The sequence below is a fragment of the Anabrus simplex genome, chromosome 5, assembly GCF_040414725.1.
Source record: "Anabrus simplex isolate iqAnaSimp1 chromosome 5, ASM4041472v1, whole genome shotgun sequence".
Classification (NCBI taxonomy): Eukaryota; Metazoa; Arthropoda; class Insecta; order Orthoptera; family Tettigoniidae; genus Anabrus; species Anabrus simplex.
Window position 1 is genome coordinate 140,208,577 of NC_090269.1, and position 27,798 is coordinate 140,236,374.

At 41.3% G+C, this 27,798-nt stretch overlaps 1 protein-coding gene across 1 annotated transcript in view; it reads right to left on the reverse strand.

Annotated features, from left to right (window-relative positions):
• Positions 1-1,122: 1,122 nt before the first annotated feature.
• Positions 1,123-27,798, reverse strand: part of LOC136874406 (ankyrin-3-like) — a 78,809-nt gene continuing 52,133 nt past the window's right edge. Inside the window, exon 2 of the mRNA XM_067148039.2 lies at positions 1,123-3,611. Within this exon, the coding sequence (XP_067004140.2) occupies positions 1,446-3,572 (2,127 nt within the window). The 5' untranslated portion in view covers positions 3,573-3,611 and the 3' untranslated portion in view covers positions 1,123-1,445. The remainder of the gene's footprint in view (positions 3,612-27,798) is intronic.

Sequence of the window (27,798 nt, forward strand, 5' to 3'; positions counted from 1 at the left end):
TTAAAAATACAAACAAACTCTGTTTTACGGCATCACTTTAATTATAACCCTCATTATATTAACTTTTAAAAACATAGGATACAGCACATAGAGTAGTAAAGGAACAAACATACCTAGGTTAACACCTTTGGGAAAAAGTTCGTTGGTCTCTTCTATTTGTTACTGTTAACCTTTTCTCCCTTCACATTGAAACTTCTCGTCAATACCACGCAGGAGAGATTCGTAAATGGAGCTTGTCATCCGCTACTTCGGTGTTTGCTTTCGTACGTGACGAGTAATTGATTCACACCCGAGAAACAGCGAGGCTTTGCGGATTTTCCAATCATTAGAAGTTTTAGTTTTTCGGTTCCCGCCATATTAACTCCCAGCATCTCTGTAAACCTTTCTTTACTTGTTAACTATTCCTCACAAACTACAAATCGCACACTTTATGTTGCACAAAATTCGAGTTACAGAGTATATATTATTTTTCAAGGGAGGAATTGTTTGCTTCGAGAAATCGAGAAATTCGTGTAACCGAATCTCGAGTAATAGAGAAATAAATACACATGAAGAATAGCACAAACGGCCGGGAAATTTAAGTTACGTCGAGATACTTAAAATTAGAGTAATCGAGGTTCGAGATATCGACGTTCGACTGTATTTGAGATTCAAAACCCCTGCGTTCATATTGAACACTGATTTTACTGCACATCAATATCTCTTAATCTATTTTAATGTATATTAATTATAATTGCTCCTGGATCCTCTTTGCATGTTTAAATAACACAAATTGTTCAATACCCTTTAAATTATAACTTGTCGAGAAAAAGTCACTTCCTGAACAATTTGTGGAAGTGAATATAGAGGATTTTGAATCTAGAGGATTCATTTCATTTTAAGTGCTTTCAACACCCCCTTCCTTCAGGGCCACTTACCTGGATGTTGTTGTACAGTGCTGGCCAGTTCTGGCTTCAGTTGTAGAATAAATGCAACAGTAGTGACTACACCACTTCTTTATATCGAAGCGGCTTAAATATAAATGTGCTATATTTAAGCCACTACAGACTGTACTCAACTCCCACTGCACACTCCTCCAGAACAAAGGCGGTAGCCATCACAAATTTCATCACAAGGCAGATGGTGCTGGGGCTGGCACAAACCCACAATTTACAATTTTATTACCTTACTATAATTTATTTACATTTGTGCAAACGTTAACCCAGGCGACCGTCCACTTCCAGGTTACAACACAACACAGAGTTCTTGTTACCAGCGTCATTCCACTCTACGATCCCTCATTCTTGTAGCACAGATCTTCCAGAGAGTGAAGAAATGTTCCCGCGCCTCCTCCGAAAAGTAAGTAGTAGTTTTTCTGTAAATTACTAACTGCAAATTGGGGGAGCCACATTAAATTACTGTTGTCCTCTGGAGATTTGTATGTCCGAATTGACTAACCTGTTTGGCTAGAGCTGCCTGTAGGCAGTGTACCATGGGGAGGTTCTAAATTGAGGTAAGTCTAGTGGAGTGCGACCTTTATTGTCCCTAACAGTGAGATTAATTTGGTCTAGAGTGCAGAGGTGCTGCACTGTATCGTGGTTACGCATACGTATAGCCATGTGGAGAGGAGTGCTACCAGAGTTATCCACAACATTAACATCAGCGTGGAGAGTGGTGAGGTGCTTCACTACATCCAGTCGACCGTAATGTGCAGCTGTGTGGAGTGGAGTCCAACCACTATTATTCGCAGCATTAACATTAACATTAGCGTAGTCCAGACTGGTAAGGTGCTTCACTACATCGAGATCCCCGTACTCTGCAGCCAGGTTGAGAGGAGTTTCACCATGACTATCGATAACATTAACATCAGCGTGGAGAGTGGTGAGGTGCTTCACCACATCCAGTCGACCATAAAAGGCAGCCTGGTGGAGTGGAGTGCGACGACTATCATCCCTAACATTAACATCAGCGTCGTCCAGACTGGTAAGGTGCTTCACTACCTCAAGTTTACCTTTGGATGCTGCCAGGTGGAGCGGAGTGCAATTACCTTTAGCATTAACATTGCAAACAGCGTGGTCTACAGTGATGATGTACTTCACTACCTCTAAATGACCGCGCTTTGCAGCTAGGTGGAGCGGAGTGTAATCAAAATAAAAAGTTTTATCATAGAGACTAGCGCTGTGTTGAGTGATGAGATGCTCCACTACCTCGATTTTACCGTTCTCTGCGGCCAGGTGGAGAGGAGTGTAATCAAAAAGCGCCTTAGCACAGAAACTAGTGCGATTTAGACTGATGAGGTGTTGCACTACCCCGAGGTGACCCCTCGCTGCGGCTAGGTGGATAAGTTTGTAACCACCGTTAGCCGGAACATTGAGAATATTGTGGTCTAGAGTGGTGAGGTGCTCCACTACCTCGAGGCGACCCTCCCTTGCAGCTAGGTGGAGTGGAGTATAACCCTTGCAATTCCTACGTTTTAGAATAGTGCGGTCTAGAATGCAGAGGTGTTCCAATACGTTGAGGTGACCGTAACGTGCAGCTAGGTGGAGGGGAGTGTCACCACTTGCCGTGACATGGAGACTAATGCCGTCCAGAGTGGTGAGAAATGTCACTACCTCCAGGCGCCCAAACTGAGCAGCTGCTAGAAGAGCACTACCCAGCATTTCCGTACTCCTACCTTTCTCTGCCGCCAGGTATTGTACCAACTCGAGTTGTCCCCACTGAGCAGCTAATACAAAAGCATGTTCGAACAACTCTTCACTCCTACCTAGCTCCCCCACCAGGTATTCTACAACCTTGCGGTGACCCCACTGAACAGCTGCTACAAGAGCACTGTCCAGCACCTCCGTACTCCTACCTTTCTCTGCCGCCAGGTATTGTACCAACTCGAGTTGTCCCCACTGAGCAGCTGACACAAGAGCAAGGCCGAACAACTCTTCACTCCTACCGCCCTCCCCCACCAGGTATTCTACAACCTTGAGGTGACCCCACTGAGCAGCTGCTACAAGAGCACTGTCCGACACCTCCGCACTCCTACCTTTCACTGCCTCCAGGTATTGTACCACATCGAAATGTCCCCACTGATCAGCTGTTACAAGAAGACTGTCCAGCGCCTCCGCTCTCCTACCTTTCTCTGCCACTAGGTATTGTACCACATCGAGGTGACCCCACTGAGCAGCTGACACAAGAGCACTGTCCATCACCTCCGCACTCCTACCTTCCTTTGCCACCAGGTACTTCACCACCGCCAGATGACCCTCTTTGGCTGCCAAGAGTAACGCAGGCAACCCTCGACTGTGGGTGCCGATGTTCACGTCAATGTCGCTCCTTCCAAACCAGACACAGTCCTCTTGACCCTGACTTTCCTCCCCTTCTACCAGAGCCTTCACTACGTCAAGCTGCCCCCTCTCCGCAGCATGGTCCAATGCGGTGCGCTTCCAGTCCACACAAGGATTTCTCGCAAGGAGGAAATTCACCACACTGATATATCCCTCTTCAGCTGCCAAACTGAGAGTTTGCCGAAAGAGCACGTGTGCATCATAGTGCGAGAGCAGCTCCCAATTCTGTGGTTCGTCTTCCTTGTCTTGGAACTCCATATCTCTCTGAAGGAAAAAAATTCTCTCTCTCTTCTCACACTGCAAGGGAAGGAAAAGTAAAGACTGTTAAATTATTTCGAAAATTTTCTTAAAACCATGGATATTATTAATGCAATGAAGAATGCTTCTAAAGCTGCGGCCACTAAATTAGGTGGATGTACGGCCCCGCAGTGTAGGGGGCAACGCGTCCGCCTGTCACCCGGCGGCTCCGGGTTTGATTCCCGGCCGGATCAGGGTTTTTAATTGTAAACGATTAATATGCCTGGCCTCGGGACTGGGTGTTTGTGTCGTCCTTAATGTTCCTTTCCTCACATTCAACACGTTACACTTCCGCCATTTACATAATACACGCAGCTTCCTCTCATATGGTGCAAGTAGGGGGAAAAGATCTTCCTAGGACGACGCCCCTAACAAATAGCATAAAAAACTTAAAAAGCAAATTAGGTGGGTGAGGAAAACTGCACTGTTGTCAAATATGCGAACGGCGAAGGGACAGATGGTCGAGAGATTTTTATCTCTGAGCACGGATTGACAACGCTGACCGTGCAGTGCTGTCTAGTCCAGGTCGCCACGCTCCATGCCCGCGTATTGTTTAAAATAGTTCTCTTTTCTAGATTGCACAGCCCAATATCTAGTCTTCACGTACTTAGAAGTATATTGTAAACCATAAACAAATGAAAGTATTTTAATAAAAACTTACCCAAATTAATACGTAATCCAAAAGTATTTATCGTGTCCTGTGTCCTGCGCTGACAGGCGCGACTCCAACGACCTCAGCTAGCAAAACATATATGAACACTTTCCAGGCCATTTTTCATGAAAATTAAAATACCCACGGAAACATGGTTCAGATAAAAAAGAAAATTACGTCAGAATATTGTCTACATTTTAGTGACTGAAGAAACAAATACGTGGCCACTTACTGAAAATGTCAATACATGATTTACGGGTTAAATTTATTTGTTCAGGTTTTTATTTTTAATAATTATTTAATTGGTTTATGTGTAAAATAGTTATACCGCTCCAATCAGCAGTCTTTCCTGCAGTTTGTAGTATAATTTGTTTTGCAGCATTTTTGCAACTTTTTCACAGACCAGGAGCTTGGGAGAGAACAAATTGACTTGCGCTCGGAAATTATGTGTTCAGTTACAACCTAGGCAACAGCGCAATTTCTGTGACCCGCCTAATTTGGTGGCCGTGACAGTAGAAGAACAAGGTGTTCTAAAAGTACCCAAAATAAGGCAGGATGTTTTAAAAACACCAGCGGGCATAAAATTGGACAAGTCTCAAAGTTTAAAGACTTGAGAAAGCCGATTATCTATCGTCTGGCTCCATCGTTAACTCCTTTTCGTTATCGCATTGACGAGGGGTCCCTGATTCAATTACGCTCATTGTTTCATTCCTCTGACTCAGTGACTGGGTGTTCGAGCCACCTTCACATTTAGATTTCTTCTTCACAGATGTTCATGTCAGTCACGAGCACTTCACAGATCATGCACTATCATTATTATTATTAAATGGAAAGACGCAACACGCAGTAGCGCTCGACAGGCAGCGTAATGGAATTTATAACAGAAACGGCTTCAAGGTTCCAGAAACAAGTTCCGTGAAGGACATTCGGTGGATCATTAATGAACACGGGGATGGTATGTTTGAGGACCTACAGAAGGGCTAAGTATTCAGCCAGCGGTATGTAAAAGTAGTTGAACAAAGTAGGGATCGGAGCAAGATAGTGCTTTGCCACACTTTTGTCTTTCTGAGAAAAATGTATTTCAAAGTTTCAAAATATTATATAAATCAGATTTTCTTTTTTTACTATAAGTACCTTTACTCATGGTGGTTTATGTCAGTTATTACATGTTTTCAGTTTGTATAATAGCATGTATATTTTAAAAACCTTACGTAAATTGCAATTAAATGAAGGCATGCACGAATAATGGTGGCTTAGCACTTTCTTGCCTCAGAACTTGGCACAATATGTCAGTAAAGAATGATATTTATTAATTATATATTACATACTAAATATTTGGCAATATATAACAAAAGTGTGTTTTAATGTGATATATGGAACATTACGTCGAGCATATGAAAATATTCTTTCTCAATGATAAGCACATATTGTTCAGTCGACATTACGAGGGCAGTCACATTCTACGCCTCACATCTCTTTGCACTTAATGCTATTTTAAAATGAATGGTGCACTGGCGGGGTGAACTGGAGTAGACCTTGCAAATCCTTGAACTTCTTCGAGTCAACTGGAATTGGTTTCCTGTACTTCAAAATGAGCTCAATATCTGCTGGTCGTCCTCGCTTCGTAATTGTGATTGGAGTTGCTTTACCATTTACAGAAAATTGCACATACATTGTTCCCGATTTTCCACTCAGAAATTTGAAACTGTGAACGTTTTCGAACTTAAGAGGCAATTTGTCATCATCAGTTGTCTTCTTCCGTATTTTGTTCAAAAAGCAGTCAGCTGGATTAAAACGATCTTCTTTCTCCATAGTGGTGACTTTGAATGGTTGCTTCTTGCAGCTTTTCGAAATAATATCTTTCGACTCTTGAACTCCTCGATTCTAGAAAAATCCCTGTCTGAATGCAGAAAAGTGTGGCCTGGAATAAGAAAGCAATGCTCCACAGAATCAAATTGACCACTGGTTACTAGATGGTGCCAGAAAACCACAATGTTCTGATACTTGTTCTGATTCTTTACGTTGTTAGCATTGCTGATTTGTAAGTACTTCATAATACAGCTAACAATCTCGTCAGTACCTCGTTTTGCCACTGCCTCATTCCACAGGAACATGTACCCCTCCTCTTTAGCACAGTCATGGACACCGAAGTTAAAAGTCCACAATTTTCGTTTGTAAAACGCCTTTCCGGATGTCAACATAGGAACAGGAAGCGCTTGCTGAAGATCCATGGTTATCACTAGGGCTCGGATGTTTAAGACCTAAAAATAGCCCAAATAAGCAAGCAAATATGACTTCAAAAATTACGAAATATGACCTCAAAAGTGACGAAATATGACGTAAAAATTACAAAATATGACCCGAAAATGATTAATCAAAATATGGTCATTTAAAGATAAATTATAAATCGAAACGGCAATTCCTCGGATACATATTTGTTAACTAAATTCTTTATTCTTACTTTAATATTAGTTCTGAATATACATGTACAGCAATCATTCACAGTCTATTATCCTTGATTCATTTATCAAACTTTTATGAATACATACCTACAGAGTACTAATTTCGCTAAGAGTATCAGATCACACAACATTTTTAAAGTCAAAACCTGTTTGCACCGTGCATTGGTGGTTTGAAATACGAGAAAACTAGAAATCAATCTACTTAAAAATATATTTTGGAACGTTTAAGCCCAGATTTCATTAACATTATTCAAATGCGTTAAAGTTTAAATTGAGCACCAAGAAACGAATTAAATGGATGTCTTCCAGTACATTATGGTAGGGCGTCAGAGCCTGTAGTGCAAACTCACATACCTTTTTCATTCTTCTCCGCGGGTGGTATTGAAGTGTATGACAAGATTCATCTTCAAAGCATTAGGTGAGAAAGACCTCCGATTATCACTTAACACATTCTCGTAAGAAGAGAAGCTCCTTTCTACGTCACAAGACGTTATTGGTGCATATTTAAATAATGTTAAATTACTGCTGTCGAGTATGCACTCATCTTGAAGTGTACTGGGACCTTCTACTCTAAGACCATCATTTATCTTGCACACACGATGAAAACCAAAATTTCGATTAAGCACATTTTGAAGTTTCCGTTTTACACTGTCACGAACAGTGTCCGTCGTCTCATCAATAGATATCCAAATCTTATTGTCCGCTACACTGTGTCGTATTCGATTTAGAGTATTTTCAAAGCAAAGCGATAAATAGTTTTTTCGCAGTGTTGATTCTGTAGGAACAGATTTTTTAGTGTATCTCTCCAGGAATTCTTGAAATGGGGATTGTTACCTTGTTTAGAGGAATGTTTGCAGACACCATCATCTCACAACGTTCCTTTGAAAAATCCGAAAATCTGTCCATCGCTGAAGATGTAACAGCCTTATCGAATATCAATTGCTGCCTCTTCTTATCGACATAGTGACGTTTGACATTGCTGCTGTGTTTAGCCGTGTTGCGATATTGATGCACATTCAAACGTTTTTCAGCCACGACTTTCACTTCACACAACTTGCAAAATAGAACTAAACAGTCTGTACAGAAATATTCCTCTCCAAGCTTCGTAACTTAACACTAGTAAACTTTTCCTCAGGCATACTGGAATGTGTGCTGGGTTACGATGTACTATAAACTGACGCTTGTGTAAGTGAAAGGAGATTGAGGTTCTAATATCTGAACAAAGTCAAGTGAGCGATCACCAGAAGCAGTTAGCTCACTGCTGGGACGGGATTTTCCGGATTATTTCTGTCTCTACCTGGGAGACCGAGTTGCCGAGTACAGCAGGTTGGTTAGGGTGAGGTCTATGACCTTCATTGTATACAAAGGGTATTACAATTGTATCAACAGCGTGATACCGAGAAGCAGTTTTGTGAACACTAGTTCGCATTCGGTAAGTTGAAGATGATTTTGCACACTTACAGCTGTCGTCAAACCGCCAAAATATGACCAAAATATGACGTTTCTACTAAAATAGCTCAAAATATGACCTTATGGCAAAAAATAGCCAAAATATGCATTTATATGACAAATTAAAATCACTTAATTGTGACGATAATCACCTGATTTGCACCGAAATCCAATCAGACAAGAAAATAGAGACAAAGAAAAATATGACTTTTCCTAAACATCCGAGCCCTAGTTATCACATGTAAGTCAGCGTTTTCCTTCGCTTCTTCAGCTTGCTGTTGTAGGAGATTCTTTATTCCCTCCGCTCCGAGTAAATGTGCTTTGTGTTCGGCTTCGAGCTTTCGTAGTTCAAGGTCGTTTAATGCAGTGCTGGCATTTTCTTTTGCTATGGTTAACTTATCACATGTATGGCACGTATCCGACTGGGAGATCCTAAATCCAATTTTGAACTCTGTACAAAATATACGTCTGTATTTGTCGGCACTGACAGTTTCAAGACCACTTCCTTTGCACCAAGGTACATAGTAGTCTGTGTAAAGAGACTGCGTGGTTAAGTCATAGTTCAGATAAAATTCACTTGGGTATTATATTCTTGAATAATCTGACTGGTATTTCGGAATAAGGTGAATATTGGTCCTAACATTCTCCAGACACTGGTCAGAGTATTTGTTTGGCCTGTTTGAATGCTTTCCTCCACCACCAGTTTGCACAGAACCTGTTATTACAATTTTCTGAATATTTCGAAGACGTCCTCTGTTATATCCCAATAGCATGCGCGCATGTCGACCACAGCATAGAGAGACTCTTATTCTTGGTCCTTCCATCTGTTGAGGTTGATTATTCAGATCAGATGTATCATGAGACAATTTCAATACAATATTTTTGTAAGCAATGTGTTCATGCTTAATTAAAAATGTAATTCGTGTATGGTCATAACAATTGGCGACGAGGAAAACTTTCAAACGTCAGAGGGAAATTATAATATTGTGTGTGAATAAAAACATGTTCTGCGATTAGTGACTGAACGGAAATACGACTGTCGTGTTACCTCTATAACCTCGACTACGTAAATATCATATTCCTAACATTCAATTAATTAACATTCCTACATGGATGCAGACAAGTTTAGGCAATTTTTGGCGGCAATAAATGCCAATCAAGAGGCATTCTTAGATCAACTGCGAAGTCAAGCACCAGTTCAACCTACTCAACGTAATATTAATTCGAATACATTTCTAATTCCACCCTTCGAATGTTTCAACCCACAAGCAGAGAACATTCGAAATTACAGGCAACGTTTTGAAAACTATCTACAATTGAAAAATGTGTTAACCAACAAGAAATGCGCCGCTCAGATGCTACTTAATTCGATTGGATCTACGAGTTATAACACATTATCTGCACTCGTGGCACCAAAACACCTAGTGATTTCGATTATGACAATTTAATTGAAACCCTAGAAAAACACCTTTGTCTTAAGAAGAATGTTCTTGTACCCCAGCATAGGTTTTTATTCACTGAAGGAAAGCAAAGTCACCTCCGTACAGGCCATGAAGGCCCTTGGAGGAGTGGAAGGTAAAGGCTTCCACCGTTGTTAACCTCGGCACGTGATGGGGTAGAGTGGTTAGCTTTACGCCCGGCCGCCTTTGCCCCCAGGAATTAACCTGGTACTCATTTTTGGTGTAGGCTGAGTGAACCTCAGGTCCATATGCATCTCCGGTAGTGGAAATGTCATTTCATAAATTTTACGACTTCCTGACGGGGATTCGAACCCACGTCCTTCCGGGCGGACCGCGCACGCCTTTACCTCCTCGGCCAGGCATCCCCTTTTTTTATCCACTTACCAGCTTGAAAACCAACCTATTGCTGACTATGTGGCTACATTAAGGCGTGCTACAATTGACTGCGACTTCAGTTCTGCATGTGAATATAAGGTAAGCATTGCTGATGTATTTCTAAGAGTACAGTTCATCAGGGGAATTTATGGCAGTTCAATTCGTGAACAATTACTCCAGGCAAATGTTCAAGAATTGTACGAAATTATAACAAAATATATCGCTCTTGAAGCATGTATGTTAGACAGCAAGGAACTATCACCATCAGCTGTATACAAGGGTACTTATAATGATTGTGTTCAGAAAATCAATCACAAATCAAGGCAGGACGCATCTCACGATGATCAAAGCCAAGCAACACTAGCAAACAAGTCCAGATCAAAAATTGACTACAAGGAATTGGGAAACCAAAATATGTGTTTACATTGTGGTAGAGACAATCATCTAGTGAAGGAATGTAGGACTGATTTTAACAATCTGAAATGCAGTTCATGTGAAAAACTCGGCCATATTAAGAAAGTGTGCATACGTACTTTGTTAGTAACGAGAAGGAATTCCAAAATCGACTCTCATTTTCTTCAGGAAGAAAATATTACTCAAACATTTGGCGTTAGCCATATAATAGAGATTTTTCAATATCACGACTACCCACATGCGAAGAAATTTTACGCTACAGTTCTTGTAGAAGGAATACCCCAGAGCTTTGAAGTAGATTCTGGGGCGGGTTTTACCTGGCTATCACGTTCTAGTTTCAAAGCTCTTGACTTACGTGTACAACTCCAGAAATCAGAGGTTGCATTTCGTTCTTATACTAAGAATGTGTTTTTACCTGATGGAAAGGTTAACGTTACTGTTTCTTATCAGAATATAATTTCATCTGAAGAGTTACATGTAGTACCAGACGACTTCGACCCACTTCTGGGGCGTGTATGGATCCGTCACCTTGGTATTAACCATCAAGAAATTGACCGTGAAGCGGAATCAAATACTAGTCATATCGATATCCAGTCAGTCAGTAGTATTACTGAGATAATCAAGAGATTTCCAGAAATTTCGAAGGAAAGATAGGGTGCGTGCAAAATTTTAAAGTGTCTCTTCAGCTCCGTAAGGATGCCAAGCCAGTATTTCATAAAGAACGTGACGTTCCATATGCCTTGCCGGAGAAAGTAGAAAAAGAATTAGACGATTTAGAAGCAGGTGGGATAATCTCAAAAATCAATTACAGTTATTGGGGTTCGCCACTAGTAGTGAATCCAAAGTCCGATGGCGGAGTTCGACTTTGCGTTGATTACAAGGTAGGAATTAATGACAAATTAGTACGGTAGCAGCAATCTACCCAATTCGGAAAGTGGATGACATCCTAAATAGCTTGAGAAACTCGAGGTACTTTTGCCGCCTGGACATATATAAAGGATATCTTCATCTCTAGGTTGATGAAGAGAGCAGCAAGATCCAAACCATATCAACACATCGAGGTACATATCGCATGCATTGTCTTTCCTTTGGGATAAAAACAGCTCCGTCCGAATTTAATAGAATCATAGATAAAGTTTTATCTGGACTATCAAAAACTCATTCATATTTTGATGACATTATTATCCATGGCTTTACAAAAACAGTATGTCAACAAAACTTATTTGCCTGCCTTCAAAGGCTCAAAGATTTCGACTTACATCTAAATCAAAGGAAGTGTGTTTTCTTTGAAACCAGCATCGAATATCTGGACAAAAGTTAAAGCAATACTTGAAATGCCTCGTCCGGTCAATACAGACGATGTTCGAAGATTTCTTGGAATGATAACATATTATTCAAGGTTCATTCCAAATACTTCAACTATGACCTACCCCCTGAGGCAGCTTCTCCGCAAGAATAAGAAGTTGCATTGGACTAGTTCATGTGAATTAGCATTTGCCAGATTAAAAGAGGAGATTGCAAGTGATCGAGAGCTGACACCTTATAATGCAGATCTACCACTGGTTCTCGCTTGTGACGCCAGTCCAACAGGTATTGCTGGAGTCCTGTCACACATTGTTGATATTGAACAACCTATCGCATTTGCTTCAAGGTCATTGTCTTCAGCCGAGCGTAACTACAGCCAGCTGGATCACGAGGCTCGCTGGCAATTTCTTTTGCTATAGTTAACTTATCACATGTATGGCATGAATCCGACTGGGGGACCTTAAATCCAATTTTGAACTGTGTACAAAATATACGTCTGCATTTGTCGGCACTGACAGTTTCAAGACCACTTCCTTTGTACCAAGGTACATAGTAGTCTGTGTAAAGAGACTGTTTGGTTAAGTCATAGTTCAGATAAAATTCACTTGGGCACTATATTCTTGAAGGAGCCTCCGTGGCTCAGACGGCAGCGCGTCGGCCTCTCACCGCTGGATACCGTGGTTCAAATCCCGGTCACTCTATGTGAGATTTGTGCTGGACCAAGCGGAGGTGGGGCAGGTTTTTCTCCGGGTACTCCGGTTTTCCCTGTCATCTTTCATTCCAGCAACACTCTCCATCCTCATTTCATAGCATCTATCAGTCATTAATAAATCACTTTGGGAGTGGCGACCCCATCGTACTAACAGCCTATATATGATTCATTCATTACATCCCTGACCCGGTCATTGACTGGAAAACAGGTTGTAGGTTTTCACTATATTCTTGAATAATCTGACTGGTATTTCGAAATAAGGTGAATATTGGTCCTAACATTCTCCAGACGCTGGTCAGAGTACTTGTTTGGCCTGTTTGAATGCTTTCCTCCACCACCAGTTTGCACAGAACCTGTAATTACCATTTTCTGAATATTTCGAAGACATCCTCTTTTGTTGTGTAACCCATGCAAAGACAAAAACTGATCACGACAATTATCTACAAGTTTTCCAGAAACATTTACTGAATACGAATATGTAAAGCTTCTAGATTCATCAGCATGTTTACGCTTCTTTTTTACGTACTTCCTTGTAATTGCGTTTGCCTTAATGCAAGAAAACAAGTACTAATTTTGTGTGCTGAAGTCAGACATATTCCGAAAAGAATTAAAATTTGTGGCAGGTGTAACTTCTGTTAATATCCAGCACTGCGTTTTGCATTTAGTTAGGTCCCAGCTCCTTTTTCGAGTAACTCTTTTTTGTACTATCACTGACGTAGGGATAACCTTTGTTTCTTCTCACTTGCCTCTTCATTTTTGGGGTACTATTTGGATTTCTATTTCTCCAACGAGCTTTCTTAATCTTCATATGTGCCGTGATGGTTGGTCTAACGGTAGTTTCATCCTTTTCCTGAAAATTAATATCACCACTTTGGTTGTTTCTATAAAAAGGCCACAAAAATGTAGGTTAAATGGTACAGAAAAACAGTTTTAAGTTTTATTATACTTCATGAAGATATTGTGTCAATTTACTTATTAAGTAAAACAGGCTGTCAACAATCTGCATGTGGTTATTATTGTCACATACGAATTAAACCTCGAATTTGAGAAACTATAAATACATTCGGCAAAATTTCGGCAGTATAGTGCTTTGCCCACTGCAGAATTCTATGCTACTTATTCAACAGTTATATGTTTAATCTACCATGTTTTGTAAGCTTAATATACAAATATGCACCTCCTAATATACTCTATAACAAAAAAATGACGCACCGGGAAGGCGTTGACCGATTGTAAGGAAATTACGCATGCAAAGACATTCGGACTATACATGCAAATGATTAAAGTTTCGTGTCCAATGAATGAATAGCGAATGAATAGCGGGAGCTCCCGCGCATCCGAACTGCGCATGCGTCAGGTGTAAGGCGCGATTCTGAAGCGTATGTTCAAAGTAGCTGTTGCATTCGACTGCGCTATCTTAACGTCGGCTGTAAGAATGCCACGCCGAAGGATTCGTGCTCATTACGAGCAGATGTCAGAGTTTGAAAGAGGTGCGATCGGATTGAAAAAGCTGGTTGGTCGAATCGAGCTGTCGCTGGACATTTGGGTCGAAGTGATGCGGCGATCAGACGATGCTGGCAAGCGTGGGTCCACAACGGCAGGCATCAGCGTCAGGACGGCAGTGGTCGACCGAGGGCCACAACAGCGGGCAGACAGAGCTATTGTCAGAACGGCTGTCACAGCACGGAAGTCGTCGTTATCAACGATCCAGCGTGTGACCCGCACACATGTGTCCACCATGACTATCAACGGACGACTGAGCGAGAGGAATTTGCGCTCGCGCCGCCCGATACGTCGCTTACCACTCACGCCTGTTCACCGTCAAGCCAGATTACAGTGGTGCCGCGCTCGAGCAACGTGGAACTGCGCTGACTGGGGACATATAGTCTTTAGTGATGAGTCCCGCTTCCAACAGTGCCCTGACGACAACCGAAGACGTGTTTGGAGACGTCCAGGCCAACGTGGCTATCCTGCCTTGACCATCGCACGCTACACAGGCCCACAACAGGGGGTAATGGTCTGGGGTGCCATCTCCTTTGATAGCCGGACCTCTCTGGTAGTCATTCCTGGCACACTGAGAGCACAGCGTTATGTTGATGACATTCTACTGCCGGTTGTGTTACCTTTCCTTCAGCGACATCCAGGCCTTACTTTACAACAGGATAATGCCCGGCCGCACACGGCACGGGTTCCTATGAACTGTCTTCAAGCTTGCCCTATCCTTCCTTGGCCAGCTCGGTCGCCGGCTCTCTCTCCCATAGAGCACATTTGGGATCTCATGGGAAGGCGATTGCGACCATCCCGGAATGTCTCCGATTTAGCCCAACAGTTGGAGACCATTTGGCACGAAATTCCGCAGGACACCAACCGGGAACTGTATCAGTCTATGCCACGTCGAGTGACAGCTTGCATCCAGGCCAGGGGTGGATCAACACCTTATTGACGTCCTCACTTTGTAACGCTCTAACTCTGCACTTTAGATCATTTGTTTTTCTATGTCTTTTCCTCACATCCACTGATTTTATCGCCATCGGACAATTCCTTCCTGGTGCGTCGTTTTTTGTTATACAGTGTAAATTACCTACACGTTCCATAAAAGTCAGATAAATTATTTTGTTTATAGCACACAATGCAACATTAACTGGGCAAATACTTCAGCAATGCGGTGCTATGCCATAATATCTAAGAAAATGTAGTACGTACCTACCACAGATGACTCTTTCTCAGAAGATGTACGAGGAATGTATTCATCTTCCAAATATTAGAGAACAGTTTCCGAATCACTAGATGTTCCTGAAATATAAAGCTTTTTCCGTACTGATGTATTTCCACTGCTACAATCAGCCGACGCCGTCTTGTGAAACTGCGTGGTTTCGGTTACTCTTTCTGAAATATTCAGTGTGATCTCTTTTAAGCAATAAGAAGCTTCACTACCTGTGCTGCTACATGTAGACTAATATGAGAAACTAACAGAGAAAATTGATAGTGTTGCACCTAGCGACGATGAGTAAACTGTAAACTCAGTTAAGAGGAGAATGTGGCATAGAACTATCTTGCTCCCAGCCCTTCAAAGGATAATGTCCAGATAGAGAAGGCGATTCATACTGGCGAATTACTAAAATATACCTATGATAATAAAGACATTTACAAAAAGTTACAAGCATTGAAAGCTAGAAAAGAATCTCGGATTAAGAAGTTTTCTGAGGATATATTAAAGGATATGGGTTGTGAACTAGTGCCATATCTGAAATACTTACTTGATTGCTGTTTGTATGAAAGAGCGAGAAGAGATGAATGGATAGTTGCTATAGCTAAAGGACAATAAAGTGCTAAAGGGCTATGAAGGGCTAAAGGGCACGGAGATGGAGGTGGAGTTAGAGAGAGGAGGTCGAGGATGTTAATATGAAAAAGGGGAAAGGGACTGATATCGGCCAAGGTTAAACATATCAAGCGAATTTTAGGAATCTGCTAACACTTGCAAAGGGCTGAATGGGTAAACGACGAGCTCACTGAAGTGTGAACGTGAGTCAAGCATAAGTCTACATACAGAAGTTAGTGTCGAACCCAGTCTACAGGAAAATAAGCGAACGAAAGTAAGAAAGCTAACAATGTAAAGGGTACGGATAAGTGCTCATGCGTAGCCTATCAATAATTTGATCCATTCTTAGGAGTTCAAATCCATCCTATAACTCAAATATTCAGAGTTCACTCCTAAACGGTGGTCAGAAGGAAAATATTTATATCTAAACTTAATGGATGAGGTACGATTTTCAACAGCGAGTATGCTCAATCTACTTGAAAAAGATACCAGTTCGATTATATTAGGAAGTGGGACAGAGAAATCTGAGGTTTTCTCAACTTTATTAACAGAAATAAGTATTAAGTTAACTTGTGAGGAGGAGTCATAAACTACTAAGTCTATAGGGAGGAGAGGGTCATACTCTACTAGATCTATGAGGAGGAAGTCATACGCTACTAGATCTATGCATTCAGTCTAGCTCGAGCAGCCGAGGAGTGAAGTCGCGTGGTGCAGTGCGTGCCGTAAACATGTTCGGTATTGAGCAGTACCGGGCCGCGATTGGGAAATGGCAGGTGAAGCAGAGGAAGGAGATCAAGAATGGAAGGGTATTAAGTAAAGAAGGAGTAAGAATGGGGGAAGCGTTGCTTGTAGCGACAGTGATAGCGGTGCTGCTGGTTATTGGGGGAAATTGAACCCAGGCCCAAATACCAGCGGAAAATTCAACATGGAGGACTTGGCAGCACTTAAGGTGGTAGTGAGTGAAGTTATACAGGAAAAGTGTCAATGGGATAAGGTACAGGAAATAAAGGACATGATGAAGGAGCAGAGGAAGGAGATAGGAGACATGAAGAAGTGGCTGGAAACGAAGACTGAGGAATCGAACAGGAGAGTGGACAACAATGAGAAAGAAATAGAGTTATTAAGAGGGAAAGTGAAACATCTGGAAGAGGAGGTGATGATGATGAAGAAAGAAGCAGAGGGGTACAGGCAGGAGAGAATGAAGAAAGCCATATTTGTATATGGTGTGGAAGAAGGTCAGAGGGAAGGCAAGACTGAACTGATTGCCAAGGTGGTAGAAGTCCTACGGGATAGGATGAAGATAAATTTCAGTGAAGTGGACCTTGACGATGTGGAGAGAGTGGGAAGAACAAAAGGGCGGAGGCCAATTAGGGTAACATTTTTCTCAACCCTAATGGCAGAAATTGTGATAAGAAACGGCCAGAAAGTAGGGGTGAAAAGAGACATGGGAAAGGAAGGAAGTGAAAATATGATGATGTGATATTGATGACCCTAACTTCAGGAGGGATGCAAAGAGCTTTAAATGCAGTGTCGCTTTTTTGCGAAGAAATGGGGCTTGAGAATTAATGGAAATAAATCTAAAATGCTAGTAGCCCAGGTAAACAAAGAAGAGAGGTGGAAGGGAAATGGGTCCTGCAGGGAGAAAGGTTGGAACAAGTAAGGAAGTTGGAATATTTAGGAGTCATTATTAACAGTAAAGGAAACTGGAACGATCAGATTATTAGGGCGAAAAGCAGAGGCTTGACAGCCCTAGCCTCAAAAACTTGTTAGCTAAATATCCGGGTATTAGTTATAAAACCTTGAGGTTAGTGTTAAGATAGGTGATTTTCGGGAAGGTTTTGTATGGCGCAGAAGTATGGGGGTTGGATGAGAAAGGAGGTGAATTAAGACGTATTATTAGTAGTTTTGGTAAGATAGTGATGGGTCTGCCGAGATGCACAGTTAATGCAGGGGCAAAATTAATGTGTGGGGAGGATCTGGAATCTGAGTGTGTGAAAAGAATAGTTAGATATTGGATGAATTTAAAAAGACAGGAAGGGGGAGAGTATTACAGGCCGCATATGAACAACAACGAAAGAGCATGTATAAGGGCGGCTAGCTAGACAAAATTAAGGGATATTTGGAGATGATAGGATTAGGGCATCTGGGGGGGGGGGTTGGACGAAGACAGAAGCCAGAGGGATGAGGGTGCTTGAGAGGAGGATTAGGGACATTCATAGGCAGAAATTGTTAGGGGAAAGTAGACTGAGAAATTCGCTGAATGTTTTTATTAAAATAGAGGAGGTAACAGGGATAAATATTAGATACGTTGACAGGTTAAATAGGCGTGGGATGATTTTGGGATTGCATAAAAATAAGGGATGGTTACAAGGGAGAGACAAGACAGTGTGCATACTATGTGGGGCAGTGAATGACGATTTTCACTTATTAAGTGACAGTGAAGGAACAAGTAAGATAAGAAGTAGATTACTGAGTGCCGAACATCGGAAACTATTGGGAAGAGGGGTTGAGCAGGCTATTTTAAGATGGATTATCAAGCTTTGGAAAACGGGGGCGAGTTGAACAGGTATCTATGTGCGGTAAAAAAGTCCTGTGAGAGCAAAATGAAAGTGGCAGAGTAAGAGGGGGACACGGGGATATGTGAGTGGAATAGTGATGTATGTCTAGGGTAAGCGTGTTTAATAATTTGATGATATGCACTGGATGGAGATAGTATGATAAAATTAATGGTGAGGGGAGTACTGGTATTGGGTAAATAGTGGAGTGGGTGGAGTTGGGTAAATGGTGTGTGATTTTGTAAAGGTAGGGACTGTTTGTTTGTGATATGGCAGATTGGAATGTAATTGCTGACTAGCGTTGTTTTGGTATTTATCGGGAGTAGGTCAGGGAACAATGAATGTGACGCAAGTTGATGAGTGCATAAGGACACGTGATGAGTGTGCTGAAACGTGGAGTCGGTGACTTTTACAGATAAAATCTTGTATAGGATATATTTAGTAGGTTAGGGTTGTTAGGGAGTATTTCGTTCAGGTAGCTAGTTAGTATATAGAGTTTCAGTTTAGTATTATTTGTATATTATTATTATTATTATTATTATTATTATTATTATTATTATTATTATTATTATTATTATTATTATTAACTTTTATTGTGAACATGTATTTCGGCGCTGAACGCCTGTTATGTTCAAGAATAAATACTAAATACTAGATCTATGAAGAGGAGCAGGAAATCGTAGTCTACTTAGTCTATGAGGAGAGAGTCATACGCTACTAGATCTATCAGTAGGATGAAGTCATACTTTACTGGGTCTATGAAGAGGAGGAGGAAGTCATACTCTACCAAGGCTGTGAGGAGGGAAAAGTCATACTCTACTAGGTCAATGGGGAGGAGGAAGTCATGGTGTACTAGATCTATGACGAGAAGGTTGTCATACTCTACTAGGTCTATGAGGAGAAGGAAGTCATACTCTACCAGTTATGTGAGGAGAATGGAGTCATATTCTACGGCGTCTATGAGGAAAAGGAAGACATACTCTTCTAGGTCCATGAGGAGGAGGAAGTCATACTTTACTAGATCTATGCAGAGGAGGAGGTCATGCTCTACTAGATGTATGCAAAGAAGGAGGTCATTATCTACCATGTCTATGAGGAGAAAAACTCATACTCTACTAGATCTATGAGGAGGAAGTCTTACTCTACTAGATATGAGGAGGAGTTCGTAATTTACTAGGTCTATAAATAGAAGTACGTCACACTCTACTATGAATCTGAGGAGGAGGAAGTCATACTCGAGTAGATCTATGCAGAGGATGAGGTTATACTCTACTAGATCTATGAGGAGGTATGAGTCATACACCACTAGGTCTATGAAGAGAAATCTTATTGTACTGGGTCTATGAGGAGGAGCAGGTCATACTCTACTAGGTCTATGAACAGAATATCATACGCTACTAGGTCTATTAGGAGAAGAAAGTCATACTCTACTAGGCGTATGCAAAGGAGGTCATACACTAGGTCTATGAGGAGGAGGTCATAATCTATGAGGTCTATGATGAGAAGGAGGTCATACTCTACTACGACTATGAGTAGGAGGAGGTCATACGCTACTAGATCTATGAGGAGGAGGTCATACTCTACTAGGTCAATGAAGGGGTGGTCATACTCTACTAGGTCAATGAGGAGGAGGAGGAGGAGGTCATACTCTACCAGGTCAATGAAGAGGAGGTCATACTCTACTAGGTCTAAGAGGAGCAGGGTATATGCTACTAGATCTATGAGGAGAAGAAAGTCATACTCTACTAGGCGTATGAAGAGGAGGTCACACACTAGGTCTATGAGGAGGAAGCCGTACACTACTGCGACTATGAGGTGGAGGAGGTCATAATCTACTACGTCTATGAGTAGAGGAAGTCATACGCTACAAGGTATGTGAAGAGAAGAAGGTCATGCTCTACTAGGTTTACGAAGAGATCGTAAACTAGGTCTATGAGGAGGAGGTCGCACTCTACTAGGTCTCTGAGAAGGAGAAGTGCATACGCTACTAGGTTTGTGAGGAAGAGGAGGAAATCATACTCTACTAGAACTATGAGAAGGAAGTCATACTCTACGAGGTTTATAAGGAGGAGTAATTTTATGAATGCAGCGACGTAGATATATTGACAAACTTGGTAAGAATATGAGAGACAAAATTATACTCTATTCAGAACTGGGAGTCGAACTCACTATCTCTTAAGTGCAATGTCACCTATAAACCGAATGGCTAACTTGATATTTGCAAGACGAAAGCACGTTGACTCTGACTCTGTGATGCAAACAGCTTATGTGCGATCAGCCGAAGCAGCATCAGGCTTGAGATGTTGATTCCGTGTTACCTAATGCCCTTTCTAAACTTACCTAATATATTCAGATTAGAAATAAACGTTTCTTCTTGCTACAAGCCCTTCAAAGGATAATGACCTGATAGAGAAGGCGATTCATGCTGGCGAATTACTAAAATATACCTATGATAATAAATATTACAAAAAGATGCAAACATTGAAAGCTAGAAAAGAAGCTCGGATTGATAAGTTTTCTAAGGATATATTAAAGAAGATGGGTTGTGAACTAGTGCCATATCTGAAATACTTACCTGATTGCTGTTTGAATGAAGGGGCAATAACAAATCAGTCTACTCTTAGCAAGCGACAGGAGTAGACGTGAGGAGTGACGAGTGCGGAGAGTCATGGTGGGAATGGAGCAGTACCGGGCGGCTATCGGTAGCTGGCTGAGAAGGTGGAGGAGAACTACGGAGCGGACAGCAAGAAAGGATGGAAAGGGGAAGATTGGCGAGGTGCTATTAATGGTGGCGGTGATAGCGGTACTGCTGGTGATCGGGGGTGGGGTGAAATTGAACCCCGGCCCGACCACAGGTGGAAACATGAATTGGGAAGACAGGGAGCAGATTCAGGAGGTGGTGAAAGAAGTGGTGAAGGAGCTACGCCCTTTTTTATAGGGTATCTGAGATGTTGGAGACTTTGAACAATGGTCAAGAGGTTCTGTGTGATCTGATGAGTAAGTTGACGGCAGAGATTGAGGCGAAGGTAGGAAGTCACGAGAAGGAGGTGCAGGTGTTAAGAGAGAAAGTGAAAAGTCTAGAAAAGTAGGTGGTTTTATTGAAGAGAGAGACAGCAGATATCAGCAAGGATACGTTGAAGAATGTATTTTCATATATGGGGTGCAGGAAGAAGGTCCAGAGACATAATTAGACATATATATAAGGTCGTGGACTTCATAGAAAATAAAATGAAAATTAATTTCAGTGAGGTGGACATTGACGACGTGGTCAGAGTAGGTAGAGTGAAGGGTCACAGACCAGTTAAAGCCCAATTGATATCTACCCTAATGATGAATATTATAATAAGAAATTCGAGCAACCTACAAGGAAATAAGGTTTGGGTCAATAGAGACATGGGGAAAGAAGGTAGCCAGAATCTGAAGATATTGAAGAGACATCAAGGGAGAGCAAGATCTCAGGGGATGAAGGCGCACATAAGTGGGCAACAGCTGTTCGTTTTCAACAGGAAGTGGATGAGTTTTTGGACAGTAAGCAAACCTGGAGGCTATGAAAGAGAAGCTCAAGAATGAAGAGGACCTGGGTTCAAGTCAAGAGAGAAGTCAGGCGGCAGATTAAGAGGAGCAATAGGCCAAGGTAAGAACTGAAACCAACGAAGGGAAAAGTGAGCAAGGTAGGGTGGAGCTAAATTCAAGGGTTTAGGAGGTGGATGTGGTGTGTGATACCCAAGAAAAAACCCAACGCAGAGTCCAGAGGACATGGTTATACGGATGAGAAGAATGGGAAATGCACTATGATGAAGGGGAGAAGCAGGAGCCTAAAAGATCTGTGGGGCAAGAAAAACAAGGATACAGAGGAGAAAGACAGGAAAGAACGTCAGAAATTGTCAAAATATGAAGGGATGGAGATAGAATGGGAGAGTGCGATAGTGACAAGAAGTAAAAATAAAGAAGGTAATGGGGTAGAAAGAGTAGGCAAGTTATAACTAGATCTGAAGATAGGTTTTGTGAATATTGAAGGATTACTAAGTAAAATAAGTAATAAGGAGGTGATAAAGTTGGGCGAAAGTTTTGATATTGTTGCACTATTGGAGACTTGGATACCACCAGGAAAGGAGGTAACTTGGGGCGGATTTACTGTTAAATGTAAGTCAATAAATAAGCAGAGTAATAAGGGGCGAATGCCAAGAGGAGTAGTTGTATTAATTAAAGGAGAGATCAGTGTATTAGTAAAGGAAATTTGGAATGAGTTGGATGAAGTAGTTTGGTTAAGACTGAACATAGGGAGGGAGATGAGAAGAGAAAGCAAGCTATGTATGGCGTTTGTGTACTGTCACCCCACGGGATCTCATAAATGCGAATGATACGTTTTTTGAGGGGATACTTCTAGAAACCAGTGTTGTTAGGGGGAAGTATGAAATGGACGGAATATTACTACTTGGTGGCTGGAATAATAGAATAGGGGGAAAAGCCCAATGCTCAGTAAGGAAGGAATAGGGCAACAAAGCCCAATGCTTAGCAAAGCAGATGAGGCAGATAGAAGGGTAGAAAGGAAAAGTAAGGATAAGGAAATAAACAGCTATAGAGGAAGGCTCCTGGAATTTTGTAAGGCAGGAAAATTCTATATTCTAAATGGTTTTTGGGAGGGAGACCGAGAAGGTAAATTGACATATATTACAGCACAGGGGAAGTGTGATTGACTTAGTGAGGTGTACGGAAGATATGCTAGGAAAAAATCGATAACAAATGAATGGAGAGTAGCTATAGCTAAAGAACAATAAGGTGCTAAGGGGCTCTGAAGGGCTAAAGAGCACGGAGATGGAGTTAGAGAGCGAAGGTCGAGGAGGTTGATTTAAAAAAGGGAAAGGAACTGATATCGGCCAAGTTTAAACATTTCAAAGCGGATTTTAGGAATCTGCTAACACTTGCAATGGGCTCAATGGGTAATGGATAATAGGAGGAGGAGTGGTGATAGTTATTTGTCCGTCGGATGGTGACGTAAAGCCTTGAGCAGACCACTTGATGGTATTCGACAGCAGAAGGCTATGTGCCACTACCGGGTTTTACCCTCTCCCTTCCTACTATCATGTATCAGCGCTAAAGTGCAATTTTAACCCCAGGGCTCTGAATCAAGAGTATGAATAAAATAGTTTATTGCCTACGCTAAAGAGCTTTGCAATGCGAGTTTTATTACATTATGTTGAAACAGAAATGGTCTAATTTCACGATTTTAAGAGAACAATGATTAGAAATGTTCTTTTCTACAACTTTAGTTTTGTAGATTTTTTCGATTGAAATCCTACTAACGCGGTTATACGAGTATGACATATCAGACTAGCATAAATAAAATTATTTAAGTCTACTTGAGAGCGCTTTATTGGCAACATTTACTTCGTGAGTTTTATCACATTCTGTTCATTCATTTTCATGTAGGCTGGTGTCGACACTAACTTCTGTATGTAGACTTGTGTTTGAATCTAGTGGACACTTCAATGAAGCTCCCCATTCAGCCCTTTGGCACATTGCAAGAGTTAGCAGATTTCTAAAAAGCAATTGGCATGTTTAACCTTGCACTTTATTAAGCTCTTTCTCTTCCTCTTTGTTTCTCTTACCCGCCTCCCTTTCCCTTCAATCAATCAATCAATCAATCAATCAATCAATCAATCAATCAATCAATCAATCAATCAATCAATCAATCAATCAATCAATCAATCAATACCGATCTGCATTTAGGGCAGTCACCCAGGTGGCAGATTCCCTATCTGTTGTTTTCCTAGCCTTTTCTTAAATGATTTCAATGACATTGGAAATTTATTGAACATCTCCTTTGGTAAGTTATCTCAATCCCTAACTCCCTTTCCTATAAATGAATATTTGCCCAAATTTGTCCACTTGAATTCTAACATTATCTTCATATTGTGATCATTCCTACTTTTAAGCCAACGGCCGTAGCCGTGTTGAAACACCGGATCTCGTGAGATCTCCGAAGTTAAGCAACATTGGGCGTAGTCAGGAGTTGGATGGGTTGCCACGCGCTGTTGGTGGGGGTAAGGGAATGGAGGAGCGGAAAGGAACTGGCCACCCTACCGCACGTAAACTCCGGCTCAGGAACACCTCTGCGGAGGTTCGGACCTGCCTTCGGGCAGAATAACCCTTACCTTACCTTACCTTACCCTACTTTTAAAGAGGCCACTTAATCTTATTCGTATACGAATGTCATTCCACGCCGTTTCTCAGCTGACAGCTCGGAACATACCACTTAGTCGAGCAGCTCGTCTTTTTCTCCCAGTTCTTCCCAGCCCAAACTTTGCCACATTTTCGTAACGCTACTCTTTTGTCGGAAATCACCCAGAACAAATCGAGCTGCTTTTTTTGTGTGGATTTTTTCCAGCTCTTGAATCAAGTAATCCTGGTGAGGGTCCTGTACACTGGAACCATACTCTAGTTGGGGTCTTACCAGAGACTTATATGCCCTCTCCCTTACATCCTTACTACAGTCCCTAAACACACTCATAACCATGTGCAGAGATCTGTATCTTTTATTTACAATCCCATTTATGTGATTACCCCAATGAAGATCTTTCCTTATATCAACAACCAGATACTTACAATGATCCCCAAAAGAAACTTTCACCCCATCAACGCAGTAATTAAAACTGAGATGACTTTTCCTATTTGTGAAACTCACAACCTGACTTTTACCCCCGTTTATCATCATACCATTGCCTACTGTCCATCTCAAAACTTTATCGAGGTCATTTTGCAGTTACTCACAATCTTGTAACTTATTTAATACTCTCTTCAGAATAACATCATCTGCAAACAGCCTTACCTCTGATTCCACACCTTTACTCATATCATTTATATATATAAGAAACCATAAAGGTCCAATAATACTGCCTTGAGGAATTCCCCTATTAATTTTTACAGGGACAGATAAAGCTTCAACTACTCTAATTCTCTGAGTTCTATTTTCTAGAAAAGCAACCCATTCAATCACACTTTTGTCTAGTCCAATTGCACTCACTTTTGCCAGTAGTCTCCCATGATCCACCCTATCAAATGCTTTAGACAGGTCAATAGCGATACAGTCCATTTGGCCCCTGAATCCAAGATATCTGCTATACCTTGCTGGAATCCTACAAGTTGAGCTTCAGTGGAATAACCTTTCCTAAAACCGAACTGCCTTCTTTCGAACCAGTTGCAAACATGTCTAATATAATCAGAAAGAATGCCTTCCCAAAGTTTACATACAACGTCAAACTGACTGGCCTGTAATTTTCAGCTTTAGGTCTATCACCCTTTCCTTTATACACAGGGGCTACTATAGCAACTCTCCATTCATTTGGTATAGCTCCTTCAACCAAACAATAATCAAATTACTTCAGATATGGTACTATATCCCAACCCATTGTTTTTCGTACGGTATATCCCCAGAAACCTTATCAATTCCAACTGCTTTTATAGTTTTTAACTTTTGTATCTTATTGTAAATATCATTGTTATCATATGTAAATTTTAATACTTCTTTAGCATTAGCCACCTCCTCTATCTGGACATTATCCTTTTAACCAACAATCTTTACATACTGCTGACTGAATACTTCTGCCTTTTGAAGATTCTCACATACACACTCTCCTTGTTCATCAATTATTCCTGGAATATCCTTCTTGGAACCTGTTTCCGACTTAAAGTACCTATACATACCCTTCCATTTTTCACTAAAATTTGTATGACTGCCAATTATGCTTGCCATCATGTTATCCTTAGCTGCCTCCTCTGCTTGATTCAATTTCCTAGTAAGTTACTTCAATTTCTCCTTACTTCCACAGCCATTTCTAACTCTATTTCTTTCCAGTCTGCACCTCCTTCTTAGTCTCTTTATTTCTGTATTATAATAAGGTTGGTTTTTACCATTCCTTACCACCTTTAAAGGTACATTCCTCAACAATTTCTTTAAACCCATCCCAGAGTCTGTTTACATCCTTATTTACCGTTTTCCACCGATCAAAATTACTTTTTTTAAACTGAATCATGCCTTCTTTATCAGCCATAAGGTACTTGTCTAATAGTCCTACTTTAAAAACCTTCCTTTATATCACATTTATTTTTAACTACGACAAAAACAGCTTCGTTATCACTAATACCATCTATTACTTCGTTTTCTCTATAGAGATCGTCTGGTTTTATCAGCACCACGTCCAGTATATTTTTCCCTCTAGTTGGTTCCGTCACTTTCGGAATCAGCTGTCCTTCCCATATTCGCTTATTTGCCATTTGTTGGTCATGCTTCCTGTCGTTCGTATTTCCTTCCCAATTGACATTTGGTAAATTCAGAGCTCCCGCTACAACCACATTCCTTTTCATGTCGTTTCCCACATAGCTGACTATATTATCAAATAATGAATTCTGTGTCCGTGTCAGCGCTACCCTTTCCCGGTCTGTACACTCCAAAGACATCAAGTTGCCTATTATCTTTAGAAATGAGCCTTACACCTAGAATTTCGTGTTTCTCATCTCTAACTTTTTCGTAGCTCACAAATTCTTCTTTCACCAGAATGAATACTCCCCCCTCCCACCACTCCTATCCTATCTCTACCATACACACTCCTGATTAACGTTAAGTTTGAAGGTGTACCTTTGCAGTGTAAACGATTTGTGACGCTAATAATTTTTCCTACCATTGCTGTGCGTTTACAAAAGTGTTAGTGACGTGATACGTGTGATTAAGATCTACCAGCAGACACAAATATCATGCCGCGTAAAGTAAAGCAAGTGCCGATGGAGAACTTGGTGTAGCAAGCCGTCCAGGACGCCCTGTGTAGCAAGGATATCTTAAGCACGCTTGCCTACCTAATACCGGAGCAAGTGACAAAGGTAGTGGTAGAATAATTGCAGGAGTCTATAGACTTCAATACTAAGGTAATTGAAGACTTGCGGAGTGCTCTCGAAGATAGGGACAAAATCATAAAGAGACCGTAGTCCCAGTTACAGGAGAAGACCGACGATCTGGAACAGTACACGAGGCGCCAGTGCTTGCGAGTGTTCGTTGTAGCAGAGTCCGCAAATGAGAACACGGACAACATAATTTTAAATATCGCTGAGGAAATTGGGGTCGATCTCAGTCTTGAAGACATTGATAGGTCACACAAGGTAGGGAAAAGAGAAGGCGGTCGTCCGAGACCAATAATAGTGAAGTTTGTGTCCTATCGGAAAAGGAATGTAATGTTCACAAATAAGAAAAAACTGAAGGGCACAAACAAAACTATCCGAGAAGATCTCACCCCCCTGAGGCTACAACTTCTCCAGGAGGCAATTTCGAAGTACGGCGTAAAAAATACGTGGCCGAAGGACGGGACAGTGATAGTGAAACGAGGTGACAGGAAAATTCGGGTCACAAATCGCCAAGAACTAAACAACATTAGTTAATCATGAGCCTAAGCGATAACTGTAATTGAATAGGAAAATACCTAGATTTGTAAATATA